Here is a 20,301-nt window from a genome sequence, read left to right on the forward strand (position 1 = left end):
CCCATGAGAGACAACCTTCATGATCCAATACAGGAACTTTAAAGAGAGTATTTAATCAAAGTTTGCTTTATTCCCGAATAGTTCATCTCTTTTTTGTTCTCTCCTGAGAATCCATCTTCTTCCTAGAATGGATCAACCTCATGGCTATATCCCAGCAAAGGCCAGAGGGGCTTTGGATTAAATTAAATATAAATAGTCCGGTTACCAGCTGGAGAGCGCAAGCACTCGCAAGTCTGATGAGGAAGACTTCACAGTATAACGCAGGTGGAATTTCCTCCATGGCTCCCTTATTGCAGGGCCACTGGTGAAGCAGGAGGACTGCCTGGAACATGAGTCTAATCACAGCAGAGGAAAAAATGAAACCAGACCCCAAGTTCTAGCATCCAGCATGCACGACTTTCTGTCTTCACAATTTCTTCATTTTGTTCTTCTGAAATTTAGCGTGCACAACTTTCAGGGTGGTGAGGAAGTTTCCAAGGAAGAGCACCAGAAATGTGAGTGCAAGCACAAAAACCTAGATGGGACCAGGAGAAAAATAAAGAAATCAAACTCAAACCTATGCACTTGGCAGATGTTATATGAGGACATTTTTTAACTAGAGACAAAAGCAGCCCAATGGAAAAGCTTTAAGGCTGTCTCAATAAGGATATGGTGAAATAGGCGAGGGGTAGCCAACCTGGTGCCTTCCAGAGGTTATGGACTAAAACTCCCATCATCCCTGACCACTGGGCCATGCTGGCTGGGTATGATGGGAGTTGTAGTCCAAAATACCCAGAGGGCACCAGGTTGGCTACCTCTTAAATAGGTTAACCCTATTAAGAATTAGCTGCCAGCGAAAGCAGCTAAGTGTATTGAGAACCAGCCATTACTAGAATGGCACATACAGCTTCCTTTCTCTATTGTAAGATCACTTGTATGAGTACATAAGAACTTAAGAACCACCTGCTGGATCAGGCCAATGGCCCATCTAGTCCAGTATCCTGTTCTCTCAGTGGTCAGCCAGATTCCTGTGGGAATTCCTCACATGCAAGACACCAGAGTACCGCCCCCCCCTTCCACCGTGGCTTCCAGCAGCTAGTATTCAGAATAGGCACTTCCTGCCTCCACCTGCGAAGGCAGAGCAGAGCCATGGTAGCTGTTGGCTTTGCCCCTTTCACAGTAACACAAGATATCCATGGGTAGTAAAATGTGGATCACTATTTTCTCATCTTCTCCATCTGCTACCTTTTCCCTGCTGATATAAGGGGATTCAGTCAATGCCCCCCTCCCCGTTTGCCGAGATTTTGATTGGTACTTGAGGGGAAAAACCACTTACTTGCCATTCTTTACATTTCTTATGTCTTGACAGTTCAAAAAGTGTGATAGCATTGTAGAGCTGCCAAAACTTAAGGAAAGGGAGGGGAAAGAAGAAAGGGAGACTTAAGAAAGAATCTGCTAACTTTGCAGAAAGCTAAGCAGTTATTCTTAGTGAAGATCCAGAAGCACTAATTTTAGACCTCGTAGATGCCTAAATTGGCATCTGCTTAAAACGAGCACTAGAGGACACCAAAGCAAACAAAGGGCCTGAGGATCATGTTCACGTTAGTTTCCTCTTACACTGGTCAGAATGAAGAACCACAGAGAGCTCTGCGGCAGAGCAACAGCTTTGCTTCGACAAGGTTCTGGACTAAATCTGTGGCAGCTCCACTTAGAACAGCCTTTGCCAAACGGGGGCCCTCCAGAGGTTTCTGGCTGGGGCTGGTGGGAGGTGGTTGAAGTGCAAAATGTCTGGAGGTTGGCAAAGGCTGAGGAAGAAGGATCAGCTGATGGGAAAGGCCTTCTGTGCAAGAGACTCTGGTGTGACTGTCAATCAGAGTAGATGGATGTCTGATTGGACAGGCCAATGCAAGGGGGAGGTACTTGCAGCGGAGGACAGTCAAAGATCACTTCGCATGGAGTTCTGTTCCCAGGCCCCATACGTGTCGGCAGAGTGCGTATAAGCGCACCCCGCCGCCCCTGTTACGTCCTTTTTGTGACGTGTTTTTGGGTCGCTGCCGGTACTTATGTTGTATGTTATTTTTATTTTATAAAATTGATATACTGCTTGATTCTAAAAAACTTAACCCATTACAAAAATAATTTAAAAAATGAAATTATCAATAAAAACTATTTTAAACATTAGAAACTAAATAAAATCAATGATGAGCTAAAAGCCAGATAAAAACACCTGTCAGCACACCATATATCTGGGTTGGCTTACCTAAATGAAAAGTGTACATATGGTGGATTTGAATATGTTATTATCGAATATTGAATATTATTGAATATGTATATTATTGAATATTGTATACCCAATGTATCAGCCGCCTGGGGGGGTTTCACTGTTTGTGTTTTGGTGGTTGGTAAAAAATTATTTTTTATTTTTTTAAAAAACCTAAATGAAAATGAGTGCAGTGAAAGTGCTTGCCTGGTGTAAATAAGCAGGGAGTTCCAAACTGTGGCTGTTGCTACACTAAATATCTTTTTTTTTTTTTTAACAAATGCAGAACAGATATTGCATAAGCAGTTGTAGGGGGGCCATTTCAGCAGACTGAAGTGGTCAAGTGGGCATCTGGGGAATGCAGCTACATAGAATGAATGAAGCTGAACAGACAACCTTGCCTACATGTGTTACAATGAATAGCAAACTACCACTCTCTTTCGTTTCTCCTTATCTTCTGACAATGCACTGGTGAACAAAGCTCTGATGTCCAACTTACATGCCCAAAGAACAAGAAGGGGAGCAGAAAGGTCAGCCCTCGCCACATCCAAGACTGAAATCCCTCTGGGAAGAAGGAAAAAGCACAGTCAAGTTACGCAGCGGAGACGTTATACACCAATGTCTCTCGTATAAAGTACCTACGAATATTGGTGTTTAAAGAAGCTGTCACCATCCTGATGTTCTCCAGGTGATGCTGCCGGGGGCCGAGTTGTAGTCCAAACCATCGGGGGGGGGGGTGTTGGTGAAGGCCAATTTTAATATAAAGTTTCTTAAGTACTTTGAAGAGGTAGCCTGACCTAAGGAAGCTGAAATTGCTGCTTCCGTTCATGAAAACGAAAGGCTAGCATGACTCTGGAACTGCAAACACATAGTATAGATTTTTCAGAAGACAGATTATATAAGGGGGAATCTTGTCTCTCCCTCTCAGATCTTTTCAGTAGAGAGAGAAATAAATCCACTTTGAAAACATTATTTCCAAGTTTAAAGCCTTTTTGCTTATTTCCTCAGTGAAAGCGAATCCAAAATCACTATCCAGGCATAAAGAACAACATTGAGTCCATCCTCGTGCCAAGCCATTCAAAAAGGCATCCTCTGTGTTCCATCAGCAATTGCAGTTAATTTCTCCGGTGCTGGCAGGTGGGGGAATAGGCTAACAGGTGCCAGCAGGTGCTAGCAACACACTGCACCTTCAAATAAACTGATGTGACGAACAAGAGACACGACTCACCCACTGTGAGATCTAAGTGGTTTCTTTCCCCTAATGCACGGAGTCTGTAAAGGCAACCACTTTGATAGTAGTATTGTAGAAACTGGACGCAACCTGGAAGAAATAAAAGGAGTTGCTTTACTTGGCAGGGTTGCAGGTATCTGTGAAGTGTGGCATGCTCACACAGAGAGCTGCCTTACACCATCTCACATCCTTGTTCCATCCAGCTCCATACTGTCTTCTTTGACTGGCAGCAGCTGCCCAGGGTTTCAGACAGGGGTCTCTCCCAGATCTAGCTGGAGATGCCAGGAACTGAACCGGGGACTGTCTGTATGCAGAGCAGATGCTCTACCCGTGAGCTATGGCCCGTCCCCTTTTAAATGCTCTCCTCCTGCACGTTCCAAATTTGCCACTCTACAATTTGTACACCCCCTAAAAAAACCACATTGCTCCAGCCATCCTTTGTTCTGCACCAATAAAGCACAGCCCCCTTCCTCCTCTAGGCAGGGCAGGGAGAAGCCAGGAGGAGGGAGGGAGGAGCACCTTCTTTACTTTGCATTTAATTTGAGCTTGTCCTAAAGCAGGAGCCAGCACACTTTTTCAGCAGGGGCTGGTCCACTGTCCCTCAGACCTTGGGGGGAGGCCACCCCCTCAACTCTCCCCTCCCTTCTCCACAGCACCAGACAAGCCCTGGTGGCCGCTTACCTGTGTCTTGCAAGCGGCTGGGGCTGGCAGTGGCAGAGGGATGATGAGCGGCACACAAAAGGGCTCCGGAGAGGGGCTGCTTAAAATGGCAACCGCTCAAACGCTGCTGCTGCTGGCACCAACAAAGTCCAGCCACCTTCCTCCACTAGGCAGGGCAGGGAGAAGCCAGGAGGAGGGAGGGAGGAGGTGCCGCCGCCGCGTGATGGAGAGGAAAAGAACGGACACCCTGGCGATCCACACAGCGATTCCTGGACCGTCCATGGGCCGGATCCAGAAGGCAATTGGGCCTGATCTGGCCCATGGGCCTTAGTTTGCCTATGTCCTGAAGGCTGTATCCGAGCCATCCACTGGCTTACAATGCCAATAAAATCCCTAAAATGTAACTTCTCTTTCCTTGGACACTGTCAGTGCTTACTGGTGCCTAAGGCAGCCAGTTTGTGACCCTTCCCTGTTTCAGTAAAATGCGCACTGCTCTCCCCGCACTGAAATCTGCTGCACAGCTTGCAGCATTCAAAGCATTACTGCGGATAGGATGCAGACAAGAAAACATTGTGTTTTAATATAGATACTGAAAGCATACTTACTCTGAAAAATTGAAAATGCTAAAAACTGATTGCGGAACATTTGGTACATGAGACCATCTGGCCTGTGTGAGTAGGGAGGGGAGGAAGACAAAAGAAAACAGAAGTGATGTTTTCAACACACACACACACACACACACACACACACGCAGAGTGCCCTTCTGTACCCCAATATAGGAAATTAAACAAACACATCCAAGCCAGCCTAATGCAGGATGGAATTTCCTTCATTCATTTCCACAAAGGCAGAAGGTATCCTATAGCACAGTCTACCCTAGACGGGACTGAAGCCGGCTGCAGATGTCAGAGGTCGCCTGCAGCCCATGTCTTGGGTGTGGGTGGGACAGAATACATGGAAAGTTAGCAGAAGAGGGCTAACCCACCCCAGCATCCTGGCTCATTAACTTACTCATTACAGAGTTACTTCAAATGGGAGGATCAGACATGATACCTCCCTGCAACCTCTGAAGTGCAGTGGTCCAGGAAAGGCTGGACTGCATGACATTCGGAAGTCTAAATACATGTTTTTAATACGGGGACTCATTTATCCTACAACCCTATTATATATTGTGCATATAACTATATTCAAACTATAGCACTCTGCTGATTTCAAACATTTAAGCTATGGAGAAATGGAGAAACTTACCATGTTAACATCACACCAGATAGAAACGTAGAAACGTAATGATGAGATACCCACCAGCCCTTAATCCTGGGAAGAAAAAGAACACCTTTAATGTGTGTACTTTCACGCATTAAACCAAGGCAAACCCAGAAGGGAGTGGCTGCCAGATCACAGCTTCCCATTGCTGCCTGTATGGGACACAGGCTAGCAAACAAATGTGTTGCATATGAACCTATAAGCCCCCTTGAGGTGTACTAGCTTAGCATCAACTTCACTCACAATGGGGAAATGTGGGAATGAGAGCTAGCACCACACCCCTGTCCCCATTCTGACCACCTTCCAAGAACTGGAGACTCTCCTGCAGCCATGGAAGTTCCCTGCAGAGTGTGGGACCCTGGAAAAGCAAGGTTCTAAATCACGCAGGAAGCCCCTATGGGCACGGAAGTCTCCCTGTGTCAGACATTCGCCCTCCAACTTGCGGAGGAAAATGGAAACAGAAGCCAGAGGGTTTTGCACAGCCCAGCCAGGGCGCTTGAGCCCAGTCCCCTCCCCTGGCATGTTAAGTTTTAGCACGAAGCTGGAACGCCTGAAGAGGGCCTAAGTCTGCGGCAATGCTAGACATTTTGTGGAGACCTAAATCTAACGCATAACGTACACAAAATATCTGTTCCCTGACATTTTTCATGCTTTTTATTAATCACACAGTTTGGAGTCTACATGCAGTTAACTCCTCCTCTCTGTTCTTTGCTTTTTCTGATGTAATTTATCTCGGAAAATAAACACAGGAAGCTTGTAACTAGTGGACATAATTAAGAGCACACAAATATAATTAAGCTATCGATTCAGACTGTCTATCCTACCATTTTGTACTGATAAACGCGGCTCCGTTAACTGCTCAGCTGAGGGCAGCAGCAACCGTGCACCCCGCATCGGAGCAGTTTCATCTGCGCCGGTGGCAGGTGGGGGCTCCATAAAACTGCTTGGCTGAGGCGAGGGCAGTGGTGTACTCCTCAACTGGGCAGTTTAAAGAAGCAGAGGGAGGAACAAGCTGTATCAGCGCCTGTTCTTCTTCTGCCTGTATGAGCGGCAGACAGAGATAGTGGTTTCACCCAGCAGTATATCGCTGGTGAAGCTGCCGCCGTTCCTGAGCGCCTCTGCCTCCAGCAATGGCTGAAGCTTGTTTCTCCTTTGGCACCCTGGGTGCTTGTAGCAGAGGGACTGAGGAGGCAGCAGTTTCACCTGCGATATACCCTGAGTGAAGCTGCCATCGCGGTCTGCCCTAGGCAATTTATGGATATATCCCCTCAGCCTACCTTGAGCCATTGCTGATGAGGATGCTCTCCCTTATTGTCAGTGTGCAGTAATACCAAACTAAGAGGAAGTTGAACACTTCATCCGTCACCCTGAAAGAATAATAAAAAATGGTAAGAGTTTCCAACTTCATTGATCAAGTACACACACTTCAAAACTCATTAACTAAGGTGAAAGTAAAGAGTAATCTTAGGTAACTAATACTGAGGTTCTGATCTTGTAAATAATCAGCTGCTTTCTAAGCTGATGTGGAGGGATGCGGGTGGCGCTGTGGTCTAAACCACTGAGCCTATGGCTTGCCGATCAGAAGGTCGGAGGTTCGAATCCCTGCCATGGGATGAGCTCCTGTTGCTCGTTCCCAGCTCCTGCCAACCTAGCAGTTCAAAAGCACATCAAAGTACAAGTAGATAAATATGTACCGCTCCAGCGGGAAGATAAACAGCGTTTCCATGCGCTGCTCTGATTCGCCAGAAGCGGCTTAGTCATGCTGGCCACATGACCCGGAAGCTGTACATCGGCTCCCTCGGCCAGTAAAGTGAGATGAGCGCCGCAACCCCAGAGTCATCCGCGACTGGACTTAACTGTCAGGGGTCCCTTTACCTTTATGTTTAAGGTTATGTGCAGAGATACCAACAAAGGTGCACACATACTCTCGTCAATTTTCATACTTGGAAAACCTCAGTCTACTAGAAGCCCAGACTAAGGCATTGTGGTTAATTTGAAAAGCTTTATATAGCAAGTGTTTTTGTCATGGCTCCTGCACTATATATTTAAAGCAGTGTCATACCACTTTAAGCAGTTATGGTTTCCGTCCAAGAATCCTGGGAACCGTAGTTTGCTAAGGGTGCTGAGTGTTGTTATGAGAGCCCTGTTCTCCTCACAGAGCTACAATTCCCAATCGTCTGTTAAACCACTCTAAGAAGCTCTGCAAGGGGAATGGGGTTTCCTAACAACGCTCAGCAACCTAAACAAACTAACTCCCAGGATTCCCAGACAAAGCCATGCCTGTTTAAAGTGTAGGGTACTGCTTTGAATTTACAGAGCAGAAAGGGCCCAATTTCACAAATGAAGGGAATCCCCACGGTAAACAATACCCAAGCAAAGAGTGCTGTTTTCCAATATGGCTGAACCAAATCTGCTCTCTAAAATTGTCCCACTGTGTTATGGGTCTTCCCAGGAGTGTGAGGCACACTTTTGGCACACCCCCCTCACCAAGGTTTGAAGGAAGAGGGCAAAGCAGAGCCATGTAGTTTAAGGGACTCCACTTAGGAACTCGCTGACACAAAGCTCCCACGCAGGCAGACAAGTTTGCAAATGCAGTGCTAATTCCATCCGAGGGAAAGGCCTTTGGGCCAGAGGAGATGCACATGATCCAATTTGCAGAGGCGCCTCAGGACTAATTCAGCGAAAGGATTCCATTAGATCTCAATAAATCCAATCAACTGGAAAAGCCATACTGGTGGTGGTGAGCCTCGAAGTCAGCGGAAAGCATCACAGCAATGGCCAAGTTTGCACGACGAGACAGGCAACAACAAACTTTTGACAACCTCACTGTGGGGCAATCAATTTCAAATGGCTTTCTGGGAATATGGGGACCCTCAACATTTTGCCAGGATTTCTGGTAGAACGGATGGGCAAAGCAGCCTTGCAGGAAAAGGCATTTTGACACCACCACTCTTGTAGTTAAAGGAGGAAGATGCTTGATAACACATCCATTTACCCACTTGGCAGCTAATTTTAAAGAACTATTTTAGCCCACTCATTCCCCCTGAAGACTGGAAATAGAGGGAGAGCGACATTAAAACAGCACCTCCTGTGCACAAGAGGGAGATATTTGTAGACTCAGGGGAACCCCAAGGTAAGAACAACTACAGAAACGCTTTGGAAGAAGAGGAAAAACAATTCTAAGGTAGAAACCACGAAGACAACCCAATGAGAGCCATGTATGGTCAGCAGCCACAACACGCTGAATGACAAGGGGAGGGGGAAAAGAGTGGGAAACCAGACAGGATGGGAAAGGGAGAGTCCTGGAGGACACAGCAGGCTGACTGGGCAATCCTAGGCATCTCTGCTCAGAACTTAAATCCCAGCGAGTTCAATGGGGCTTATACTCAGGTTAAAAGGGTGCAGAACTGTAGCCTTACAAGCTCTCTACAGAAGTAATCCACACTGTGATGTTCTGTTGCAGGTCTCAGCACAACGTTTCCCTGGTATCTATCTACGCTTGCTGGAAAACAGTTCTCTAAGCTCCCAGGCAAACACCTTTCTCTGATCCTTTTAACTGGAGAGGCTGTCAGGGATTGAACCTGTGACCTTCCACAGGCTCTACCACAGAGCTATGGCCATCCCCCTTACGAGCAGCGGGCAGCTCCTAGATCTCACAAGCCCGACCAGTGTCACATATGAACCCAGTGTGCACCTAGAACATTTGCAAAGTATTATAGGGGAAGTGTCTCTCCAGCGACAGAGAACTTTTGTGTATGTAGGGAGAAAATCTGCACCAGGACTGGATTAGCTTGCAGAAGCAGCAGTCAACAAATGATGCTTTTTGTTCACATTAAGTGGAGTCCAGATTTGCTTGCAAGCAGAGCCACTTCAAATCCACTCCATGGTAAAAACGGATAATGTTGCTCGGCAAACAAAGATGAAGTCTTACCGGTAATGAAGAACGAATCGGCAAGCTACTGCTCCAAGGAATAAGATTATTGTCAAGTACAGTTTGAATTTTTCATACTCGTCTTTGTAGGCAAACCTGGAGCAAAAGGATTAAATCAGGGAATAATAACAGTAATAATTTTATTATTTATACCCCACCTGTCTGGCCTGCTTCCCCAGCCATTCTGGGCGGCTTCCAACACATATAAAAACATAGTAAAACATCAAGCACTAAAAACTTCCTAATGCAGGACTGCCTTCAGATTTCTTCTGAAAGTTGTATAGCTACTTATCTCCTTGACATCTGAAGGCATTCCACAGGGCGGGCGGGTGCCACTGTCGAGAAGGCCCTCTGCCTGGTTCCCTGTAACTTCACTTCTCACAGTGAGTAAAATGCCAGAAGGCCCTCAGAACTGGAGCTCAGTGTCTGGGTTGAACAATGGGAGTGGAGACGCTCCTTCATGTATACTGGGCCAAGGCCATTGATCTGGTTCACACATAATGCTAAACCATGAATTGTGAAGTGATGTTTTCTAATAGCACGGCTTAACATTATATTCAAACTCTACCCAGCAATTTAACTGTGGTTGCTAACAAGCCACAGTTTAGTGCTACAGTTTGTTGTTGGCTTACAAATCTTGGTTTGCTTTAAATAGGGCTGAGCACTGCATGAGAACTCTTCTTCCCCTTCTTAACCATGGTTTATTTGCCTAGCTGACACCAGATTCTCACCAGTTTACCAACGCAGGAGGAAACAGAAGCTGAGGGGAAACCATGGTTTGTTTGATCAACTATGGGACAACTTATGCCTTGAATCTCTGGCGGGGGGCACCATTTTCTGTCACTAGTCAGGGGCTAGATTCAATGTGTGCTGAATTTTGGCTGCAAAGGAAGAATCGAGAGCATGCTCCTGGTTCTTCCTTTGAAGCTGCAACTTGAAATTTTCCACAAGCAACATCACACAACATCAGATACAGAAAAGATGGGGGTGGCTTGCCCCAAATGGATGATTGGTTTACTCAAGCCTGCAGGCCAGAGCTCCCCGACCAGGAGGAGCAAAGCAATTGTGAGCTCCTATCTGGGAGCCCAAACGCATTTACAGGGTCTTGCTGAGCCATAGGGCAACATTCTTTCTGTTATGCACTTGTGATGCTCCTGGTGGCATTGGGCCAGTTATGCATTCAATACTCTTTGCACCTGCAATGGTTTGAGGCAGATTTACTGTTTCATTTCCACCCACCGCATGTCCTGTAGTTTCCTGTTGAAATCCTGTAACTTTTTACACCACAAATCTTCTGAGGATTTTGTTGTTGTTGCACAATAGCACAAGAGCCCCCCACGCCCAGCAAGACAGCAATAATGCAGGAGCATTGGGGAAAGACTGCAGAATGGTAAGTGGATGGCCCAGTATAAATGCACCACTCAAACACTGTCACTGTGTGGTGTGACACGTGGCAGAATAAAGTGGCAAAACAAAACCAAAACCCAGTCTGGAGGTGCCCATAATTTGGTTCACCGTGTCACACAAAGCAGCTCAGGAGAGTCATAGAAGAGAAACAACTTACTTGGCCTGATTGCTTAGAAGAGTGACATTCACGTTCCCCAGCACGAGATTTAAGTACAAACTGCAAGGAAAAGGGCAAAACACATCAGGCCTTCACAGGGGTAACTCTTTTTTCATTTGTTGGTTGCAGTGGCGTAGCGTGGGGGGTGCAGGGGGTGCCGGCCGCACCGGGCGCAACATCTGGGGATTAGGGTTAGGGATAGGGTTAGGGGGCGCAAATCCAGGGTTAGGGGGCGCAAATTACTTGCCTTGCCCCGGGTGCTGACAACCCACGCTACGCCACTGGTTGGTTGTCGTTTCTGCCCCAGACCACCCATTTCAGCTGCATTTGTAGCAAGGCATGAGATGAACGAAAGACTCTGCCGGAATCTTATCGCCAGATGTTCAGATGACAGCTTCCTCTGCTTTTGCCACAACGTGCAGAGGTCACAAATCCCTCTTCGTGCGACCTTCTCAAACTGTAGTCAGCACAAGCTCAGCAGCAACCCTATATACTTACCTGGATGTAAGCCCCACTGAACTCAATGGGGCTTACTTCCAAGTAGACGTTTATAAATGTCACTGTCCATCAGTTAGCCTAACAGACTTAACTTTGCAATCTTGATTCAAGATTCTGTCACTTCTGGGGGTCTTTTGTGTAAATAACAGGTAAGTAGCTCTTGACCTCAATTACGCCTGTTTTACTGCTGCTTCTGCTGGGGCTGATGTGCTGGCCTTATGATTTCATTACTGTTGAATTTTGTTTTATCTTTCTTAGAGGTGGCTAACCTGCAGCTATTCAGATGTGGCCGGATTATAATTCATGTTGCACAGATATCATGTTACGCAGTGACATTTGTTTTGCATGCTGTGAGTGGCCATGTGGCCCTTTTGGCAAAAGGCAGTATATAAATTTAATAACTAAAACAAACCAATCTCTGCAGTCCTGGCCCAGATTTAAATTTCTCGTCTGCTCGGGGCGGGGGAAAGAAAAGACTCCCCCTCCTCCCTGTCACTGGACCTTTCTCCTCCTCTGCTAATAATAGATTCCCAGGATTGTTCTCCAGAGGTGTCACCTCACCAAGATTAACGCTGGAAACTATGTGCGTGAGTGTGACACGCGGCCTGCCTTCAGCTTCTGAGCCAGGCATTCCCAGGCAAACATTTCACTCTGTGCCAAGAGGCCGGCAGGTCGGCCCCTGAGCGCGTGCAGAGTGGATTCCAACAATGAGTCACATGCTTCCATCTCTTTAAGAAAAGCATGTCCCTTCGTGTCCTTAAGAGACCAGGCTTCACACAAGAGGGCATGTCGGTTTTACAGAAGCACCTACCCGTTCTTCTTTGGCAAATAGGCTTCCATGTCGAAGAAAACATTTTGCCGCTCTTTGATCTGGCTACCGATTTGTTGTATGAGCTCTGCTTCCTCCAGGCTGCAATCACGCTTGCATCTGCAAAGTGCCAGGGACAGAGAAGAAGAACACAAATCCAGATAGTTGAAAACAGATGACCCAGGAGCCAAATAGCTGAAAGACTGGCCACTTCCCCTCTTGGGTGTGAAGAGCAGCAGAGGGGGCCTCCCGGTAGCCCCACTGCCCTCAGGGGGCTCAGGGGGAGAAATGCTATGGATGGCATTCTCTGTGTCAGCCCCTAAATTGTGGAGCGCTCTCCACACAGCAGTGCATTATGCCCAGCACCCCCAGGAACCCTCACTATGCAGGTTTCGTAGGACTCTGAAGATGCTCCCCTTTACCCCTGCCATTCAAAGTGTTGGTGCTGACCTTTAGAGCCCTAAACGGCCTGGTCCAGTATACCTGAAGGAGCATCTCCACCTCCATCATTCTGCCTGGACACTGAGGTCTAGTACCAAGGGCTTTCTGTCGGTTCCCTCGCTGAGAGAAGCCAAGTTACAGGGAACCAGGCAGAGGGCCTTCTTGGTAGTGGCACCTGCCCTGTGGAATGCCCTCCCACCAGATGTCAAAGAGAACAACAACTACCAGACTTTTAGAAGACATCTGAAGGCAGCCCTGTTTAGGGAAGCTTTTAATGTTTGATGCATTACTGTATTTTAATATTTTTTTTGGAAGCCGCCCAGAGTGGCTGGAGAAGCCCAGCCAGATGGGCGGGGTATAAATAAATTGTTGTTGTTGTTGTTTTTGTTAATTTTTAATGCATTTATATTCCACCTTTCCTCCAAGGAGCTCAAGGCAGTGTACACAACTCTCCCCCACCTCAATCGAGCCCCACAACAACCCTGTGAGGTAGGTTAGGTTGAGGATTGGTGACTGGCCCAAGGTTACTGGCAGCTTCATGTCCGAGCGGGAACTGGAGTTCGGGTCTCCCAGGCCCTAATCCGGCACTCTAACCCAGCCTTCCTCAACCTTGGGTTCCCTGGGTGTTGTGGGACTACAGCTCCCATCGTCCCTGAGCACTAGGCCCTGCTAGCTAGAGAGATGATGGGAGTTGTAGCTCGACAACATCTGGGGATGCAACATTGAAAAAGTGTGCTCTAAACATGACACCACACTGGCCCTGGACATCTGGGATATTTTTAGGGCCCAATCCTATTTCTGAGATTGTACAGTGGTACCTCGGGTTAAGAACTTAATTCGTTCTAGAGGTCCATTCTTAACCTGAAACTGTTCTTAATCTGAGGTACCACTTTAGCTAATGGGGCCTCCTGCTGCCGCTACACCGCAGTCGCACAATTTCTGTTCTCATCCTGAAGCAAAGTTCTTAACCTGATTTTTGGGTTAGCGGAGTCTGTAACCTGAAGCGTCTGTAACCTGAGGTCCCACTGTAATTGATTTTAAACTGTTTAAACTGTTGTATTAAAAATGGTTGCAACTTGGCCTGGGACCGGGGGGGACGCTAATAAAGCAAAACAGCAGCAGCAGTTGCCTGACATCACAGTAACACTGGACAAGGGATGGGTGGATTCTTGCGTCCACCTGGCAACGCGACTGTGGTTTGGCGACAGAATAATATTACGCCCTTCCAGAAACTTCATCCCACTTTGGGGGTGAGCAAGCAGGTCAGACAGCTTCCAGTTAAAGCAGAGAATCGTACAGGTGCCCAAGTGTTGTGCTTTGCCATTACCTTTGGAAGCTGTTCTGCAAGTCTTTCAGCCCCCGCTTCTGCTTCTGTATGGAGCTGCTGCAGGTGGCCTGCAAGTTGTTCAGTTCCTCTAGTTTCTGTTTGTAGACTTTGTGAGTTTCCTACAACAGATAAGCAAAAAGGATGCATTAAGTGGCAGGAAATTAAACACGGGACAATACGCAAACAGAACAACCACGTGCAGCTGAAAGTGCAGGTTATGTAGTTTCTTCCACAGGAAGGGGGAAATTCCACATTAAATCGCCTGGAAAGGCCTCGGAAGGTGCCATGCGCTAAGACCATTGAGTGCATTGTCCCTAAACTGACATTATTGTCTCCAAGGCTTCAATTGGGGAGGAGACTGAACCTGTGACTTTCTGCTTGCAAAGCAGTGCTTTACCTGTGAATGATGACACTCCCAGACATGCAACACAACACAGAGCTAACTGTAGCACTGACCACATGCGTACTTTGGTGGGTCACGTCACTTAATGCATCTTATTAATTTAATATTAACCTGCCATTTAGGACCAAGCATCCATGAGAAGCATTATGAATTAAAGTGTTAAAGCAGTGTTAAAGACAAAACAGTGCACCCCACTTTTTAAAAAAGCAATAAATTTAGAAACAGAGCCAGCCAGAACCCTAAAGCAGCTTAATGGCAGAGGGGAGGGGTACTGTAGAGTTCATTTAAAGTGCTTACATCCTGCCTTCTCCCTCTCCTGCACCCAAAAAGCTGTCCCAGGACAACTCACAAACAACGCAGCAGCACAATCAAATCCAAAAGCAGCAGATTAAAAAGCAGCAGCAGTGGCAGGACAGAAGCACAAAGTTGAAGATTAAAATTTCGCATTTAAAGCATCGGGGAAAATAAGGTCAAAATGTCATCCAGGTCAGCCAACCTGGGGAAAGCAACACACAAAGAGGAATTCTGTCTCTATTTTTGTGCAGCTGGAAAGCTCCCCAGAGGAGCTCATAGGACGAGGCAGAAGTCACCTAATGGAGGGGTAGGATCTGGGCTGCCTCATCTGACAACTGCTGCCCAGGCAGCCGCTCCATTGGAAAGCCTGGGCCCATGTCAGCTCTTGTGATGGAGGGCAGCGTCAGAATGACAGCTATCATTATTATTAATTACCCACCCTACACCCTCATATCCCAGTTAAAATGCAACGTCAAAAGCAGGTTAAAACAACCTGCAATCACAAAAATAAGGTGGGTACTGGAGATATACAGCTCAGGTGACAAAAGCCACAGTAAAGAGGTGTGTCTTCATTCCTCACTAAAAGCTCTATAATGAAGATGTGAGGTGCACCTCTGCGGGGAGAGTCACAGCTTAGGGGCCGCCACAGAAAAGGCCCTCTCCTGCCCGCCCCCGATTCAGAGAGAGGTGGAGCAACCAAGAGGATCCCCTCCCATCGATCTGAACACCTGAGTGGGACTGAAAGAGGGTGGCCTTTCAGATATTAGGGGTTGTCGTGAACTGCCCTGTGATCTTCAGGTGGAGGATGCTATACAAATTTAATTAAAAATAATTCAGCATGATCAGCTGCGTTCATGCGCCAACTAACCCCACAGACGCTGCCCTTCGTAATTGTTTGTAGCTACAGCTGTGGTTTGATGGCAACGGCCAACACAAAGGCCAGTGCAAGCCTTGAGCCCGTTCCTCCATCAAAGTGGATTTTGAGCAGCTACTATAGATGAATATGGATTATGGAAGACGGCTGGCTTTCCCAAAATGCCAAATAGGACACAAATGTCCTCCTTACCCGCCACCCCTCAAAAATCCCCAGAAAGCCCCCGTGGATCCACTCTAAGCCGCTTTCCCCCTTTGCTCGGCCAGCACCTCTGACCCCATTCCAACTTAGCCCTAATCCCACACGGCACCCACCATCTGTTCCTTTGGAGCCCCTCCAGGACAACTTCGCGCCAAGAGAGGCCATGACCACATGAATAAATGAATAAATAGCTAAATGAATAGGAAGACGTGTCCAATGACTTTAGGAGACTTTTTTTTAAAGCCCCCTACTCAATGCTCATTGAAAGAGTTTCTCCACGTGAAGCAGGGATGGGGAACATATGGCTGCCCAGATGTTCTTGGATTCCCCATCAGCCTCAGTCAGTGTGATCCTAATGGGAGCTGGAGTCCAGCAATATCCAGAGGGCCTCAGGCTCCCCATCTCTGCTTCAAAGGTACCTTAGATCTTCGGGAAGTGGGTGTACAAGCAAAAGGAACTGTGCCATCCCATACAACTCATGCAAGGAGGCAGTGTGGCAGTTGGAGGGCTGGACCAGGACGTGGGAGGCCAGGAATTGAATCCCCACTTGGCCGTGAATGGGCTTTCAAGATTGCAGTGTATTGCCAGTCCAACATTGTGGTTTGGCAATATACCACAATGTTGAAACAAATTGCATTGGCCCCAGCCTGTAAGGTGCCAGGTGAAGCTTTAACCCCTGTGCTTCGCAGGCCAAGGCCAATGCAGTTGGCCCCGGCCCACTGCTCAACTGGGGGTTAGGAAGGCTCCTTCCCCCCCCCCAGCTAAGCAAGCCCACCGGCTCCCCAAGACGGAGGGTGCCCTGCAATGAAGCCTGACAGACTGCATCTGCCTTCTTCAGCATGTAGTCTGAAAAGAGCTGGAGTCCCAAGCTTGGGAAACACTGAAGTAGATGGAGAGGAATGTAGAAAGCCGCCTTGTTATACAGAGTCAGATCATTTGCTCATCTAGCTCAGTGCTGCCTACACAGACTGGCAGCAGCTCCCCAGAATTCCAACACTGGGGACATTCCCAGTCCTACCTGGAGAACTGAACCTGGGGCCTTCTGAATGAAAGACAATTGAAAACTCTGCAGATCTCCCTCTTATCACTCCCTGGGAAAGGGGTGGTCAGGGTTGTTAAGCACTTCCAACACAGACAGGACCCCAATGAAGGGGCTAGTCAAGAGGCAAAGCACCTGCTGTGGGTGCAGAAGGACTCAAGTCCAATCACCAGAACCTTCTGGTGGGGTTGGGAATATCCTGCCTAAAAGTGTGCAGTGCCACCACTGCCAGTCAGTGCACGCAACACTGGGCTAAATGGGCCAATGATGAGCTTGACTCTCATTTTTTCAAAACAGGCCCTACCTTTGAGCAGAATCCCACTAAAAACAACCAGAGGGGCATAATAAAGAACAGCATGCCACCCCCTTGCCCAGTACCCATTCAGTTCAACAGAACAGGAAATGAAATTAGGAAGGCACAAGCCAGTTACTTAATAAAAGGCCTATTAAACATTAACTAAAACCCTTTCTCCTTTTACTTTTGCAGACAGCACATTTGATGCTTGCAGTTGCAATAAACCAACTTGCTGATAAAAAAGGAGGGGGGGGGGTGAAAGACCATTTCAAGTAAGCTGCACCCAGATCCAGTTCAGTTGCTTAACCAAGACTGAACTCCTTCACCACGCAAAGTGGAACAGTTGAACAGATCAAATCCACACCAGCACCCCTCGAACGAACCAAAATGAAGGTTTGATTGCAAAGTTTTATTTGCATGTTATTGAAAGGTCAAGCACTCCAGAGCGACTGTTCTCATTGAGGTGGATAAATGACTGGGGGCGACGCTGGGGAAGGCGTCGTCTTCCAAAGGGCAGGCTCATTCCAAGGGTTTAGCTGCAAGGCAACGTGGAATTTCCTTCAGACGCTGTAACTCTGCCTGCCAAAGACTGGCGCCCTTGCTTACGCAGCAGATTTGGAGGCACAGAAGAAGGCACTGCCAGGACCAGGGCTTAGGGGGGCCTTGCCAATATTGGGAGCCCCTGCTCACCATCTTAAAATTCTGGCAGTGCTAAGTTGGGCTCTGGCACAAGGAGGGGCATTTCAAAATGGTGGGTGGTGCACACAGCCGGGCACAAGCTGTGGGGGGACTCATCACCGGGCATCCACTGAGGGTGTCTGCAGTTGGCTGCTGGTGCCAGCCCTGCTCCCGAGTAAAACTGAGCGAGTGACAAGAGAAGACCAGAATTTGTGGCATGTATTGTGTTGAGAGTTATACTCAGGGGTCGGCAAAGCTTACCGGGCAAGGGCCAGATCACTCCCGCGGAGATTCTCCGTGGGCCGGGCCGGAGCAGCGTGGCGCCAGAAATTGCGCTGTGCATGTCCTCAGTGCCAGAAATTGCGCCTGCGCAGAAGCGATTTTCAGTGTCTCGGCATGCGCTAGACACAATTTCTGGCACCGCAGACATGCGCAGACATAATTTCCAGCATGCGCAGAAGCGATTTCTGGAGCCGCTAAATCAGCGCAGCACAGCGCAGGGACTCGCTGAGTAGGCAGCTTGGTTTGGGGGTGGCTCATGGGCCTGTTAAGCAACCCTCCTCAGCCGCTTCCAGCCCATGGGCCTTAGGTTGCCAAACTCTGGTTATACTCCTGTCTGCTCAGCGTCAACTCCCTCCTAGAATTCTGTCTCATTGTACTAGTTTTCAGCCCTGTGATGCAGAAATACCTTGGCTAGAAATTGCCGAATAGTGAGTGGTACCTCGGGTTACAGATGCTTCAGGTTATAGACTTTACTAATCCAGAAATAGTACCTCGAGTTAAGAAGTTTACCTCAGGATGAGAACAGAAATCGCACGGCAGCAGGAGGCCCCATTATCTAAAGTGGTACCTCAGGTTAAGAACAGTTTCAGGTTAAGAACGGACCTCCGGAACGAATTAACCCGAGGTACCACTGTACTGGCCCCATGTAGAGGGCTATCGCTGCACTCTTAGTATGCACAAGTCTGGTCTGTTGCCCTGGCTGAAAAGTTAATTTGTCACAGCCAGAGGCAAATCAAACGCTTTGTCTTTTTATGCAGTATGGCTACCACTTATTTCCCTTATGTGCCACAAAAACCAAATGAAAAGGCCAGCTCAAACACATGGAAACTTATGGAGAGATCTACTGGATTAAGGACTAAAATTATCATTGTTTTTCACAGATACAAGGCGATCTATTGCAATTCTCTTGACAGAAGGAACTATCAGCTGCTTTTGTTTTGGTTTGCAGTTTATGTTTATTTGTTGTTACATAGGTTTGTTACAAGCTGTGATAATAAAATAAAAACAAAAGTAGAGAAAGTCTTTCCTAGCATGGAAATTCTAGAAAATTTCCCAAATGCGATATTTGTTTTATGCCACACCCTCCCATGGAAGCCATGTTGTGACTGGCGCCCACAGCACTCTCCCAAAATTTGAGATGTGCCCACTGGTTGAAAAGGGTTTGTGACCCCCCAACATATGTTCTTAAATACCCAGAGAAAGACTCTATACAGCAGCTCAAAATTCTCTTCCAAGTGATGCTTTACTTATTTATATTCATAATAATAATAATATACATTATTTGGAAGCCAGGACATTAGCAGGCCAAAGTATGTTGCAGAAGTACCACCCCTCCCCATATTAGTAATTTAAAATACTTCATTATCTACAGCAAGAAAAATAGAACTTTATGTAGCCATATGCATATTTTTTTCATTGACAGAGTCCATAAATATTCTTTTTAAAAAACAGAAATGAAGGGAAACGTTGAAATTAAAACAAAAACATGACATTTTCAAAAATAGTGCGTCTTATTCTTTTCGGTAAAGGACCCCTGACCATTAGGTCCAGTTGCAGACGACTCTGGGGTTGTGGCACTTATCTCACTTTACTGGCTGAGGGAGCTGGCATAGAGCTTCCGGGTCATGTGGCCAGCATGACTAAGCCGCTTCTGGTGAACCAGAGCAGCGTATGCAAACGTCATTTACTTTCCTGCCGGAGCAGTACCTATTTATCTACTTGCACTTCGTGCTTTCGAACTGCTATGTTGGCAGGAGCAGGGACCAAGCAACCCATTGCTCATCCCATCACAGGAATTCAAACCATTGACCTTCCGATTGGCAAGGCCTAGGCTCTGTGGTTTAGACCACAGCACCACCCGTGTCCCATTCTTTTCGGTACTACAGGGTTAACAGGAAGAATCTTCCTGGTTTAGAATCTTTAACTAAATTAAACCCCCATTGTTAATGGTTTTGGAACTCTGGGAAATGATTGAAAATCCTGTTTTCAATCAGATAGACAGGAAGGTAAGGAGGAAGATAAAATTCAAGAGCCAGGAAAGAAGGGAGACATAGGGGAGAAAGGTTGCCTGTACCTGAAAGTAATTAGGCATTTTTGACTCCCACATCAGTGAGTGTCAAAAGAGTTCCATGCACAAGCCAATCAGTGCAATCAGTTTTTGCCGCACCTACAGGGCACTCATATGCCCACATCCACCACCTGTCTTACATAACTACGCTGGGCTCCTTCAAGAGGAAAGGCAGGATACAATTTCAACAAATAAAAGCAAGTAC

The 20,301-nt window shown here is 47.2% G+C and overlaps 1 protein-coding gene across 1 annotated transcript in view; it reads right to left on the reverse strand.

Annotated features, from left to right (window-relative positions):
* Window positions 1–50: 50 nt before the first annotated feature.
* Window positions 51–20,301, reverse strand: part of TMEM120B (transmembrane protein 120B) — a 29,214-nt gene continuing 8,963 nt past the window's right edge. Inside the window, exons 2-12 of the mRNA XM_081842302.1 lie at window positions 13,963–14,081; window positions 12,198–12,314; window positions 10,889–10,948; window positions 9,325–9,420; window positions 6,671–6,760; window positions 5,379–5,444; window positions 4,736–4,797; window positions 3,468–3,560; window positions 2,739–2,803; window positions 1,316–1,384; window positions 51–514 (exon numbers count right to left, since the gene is read on the reverse strand). Of these exons, the coding sequence (XP_081698428.1) occupies window positions 407–514; window positions 1,316–1,384; window positions 2,739–2,803; window positions 3,468–3,560; window positions 4,736–4,797; window positions 5,379–5,444; window positions 6,671–6,760; window positions 9,325–9,420; window positions 10,889–10,948; window positions 12,198–12,314; window positions 13,963–14,081 (945 nt within the window). The 3' untranslated portion in view covers window positions 51–406. The remainder of the gene's footprint in view (window positions 515–1,315; window positions 1,385–2,738; window positions 2,804–3,467; window positions 3,561–4,735; window positions 4,798–5,378; window positions 5,445–6,670; window positions 6,761–9,324; window positions 9,421–10,888; window positions 10,949–12,197; window positions 12,315–13,962; window positions 14,082–20,301) is intronic.

This window comes from Podarcis erhardii, assembly GCF_964252035.2.
Source record: "Podarcis erhardii genome assembly, chromosome: 15".
NCBI classification, from domain to species: Eukaryota; Metazoa; Chordata; class Lepidosauria; order Squamata; family Lacertidae; genus Podarcis; species Podarcis erhardii.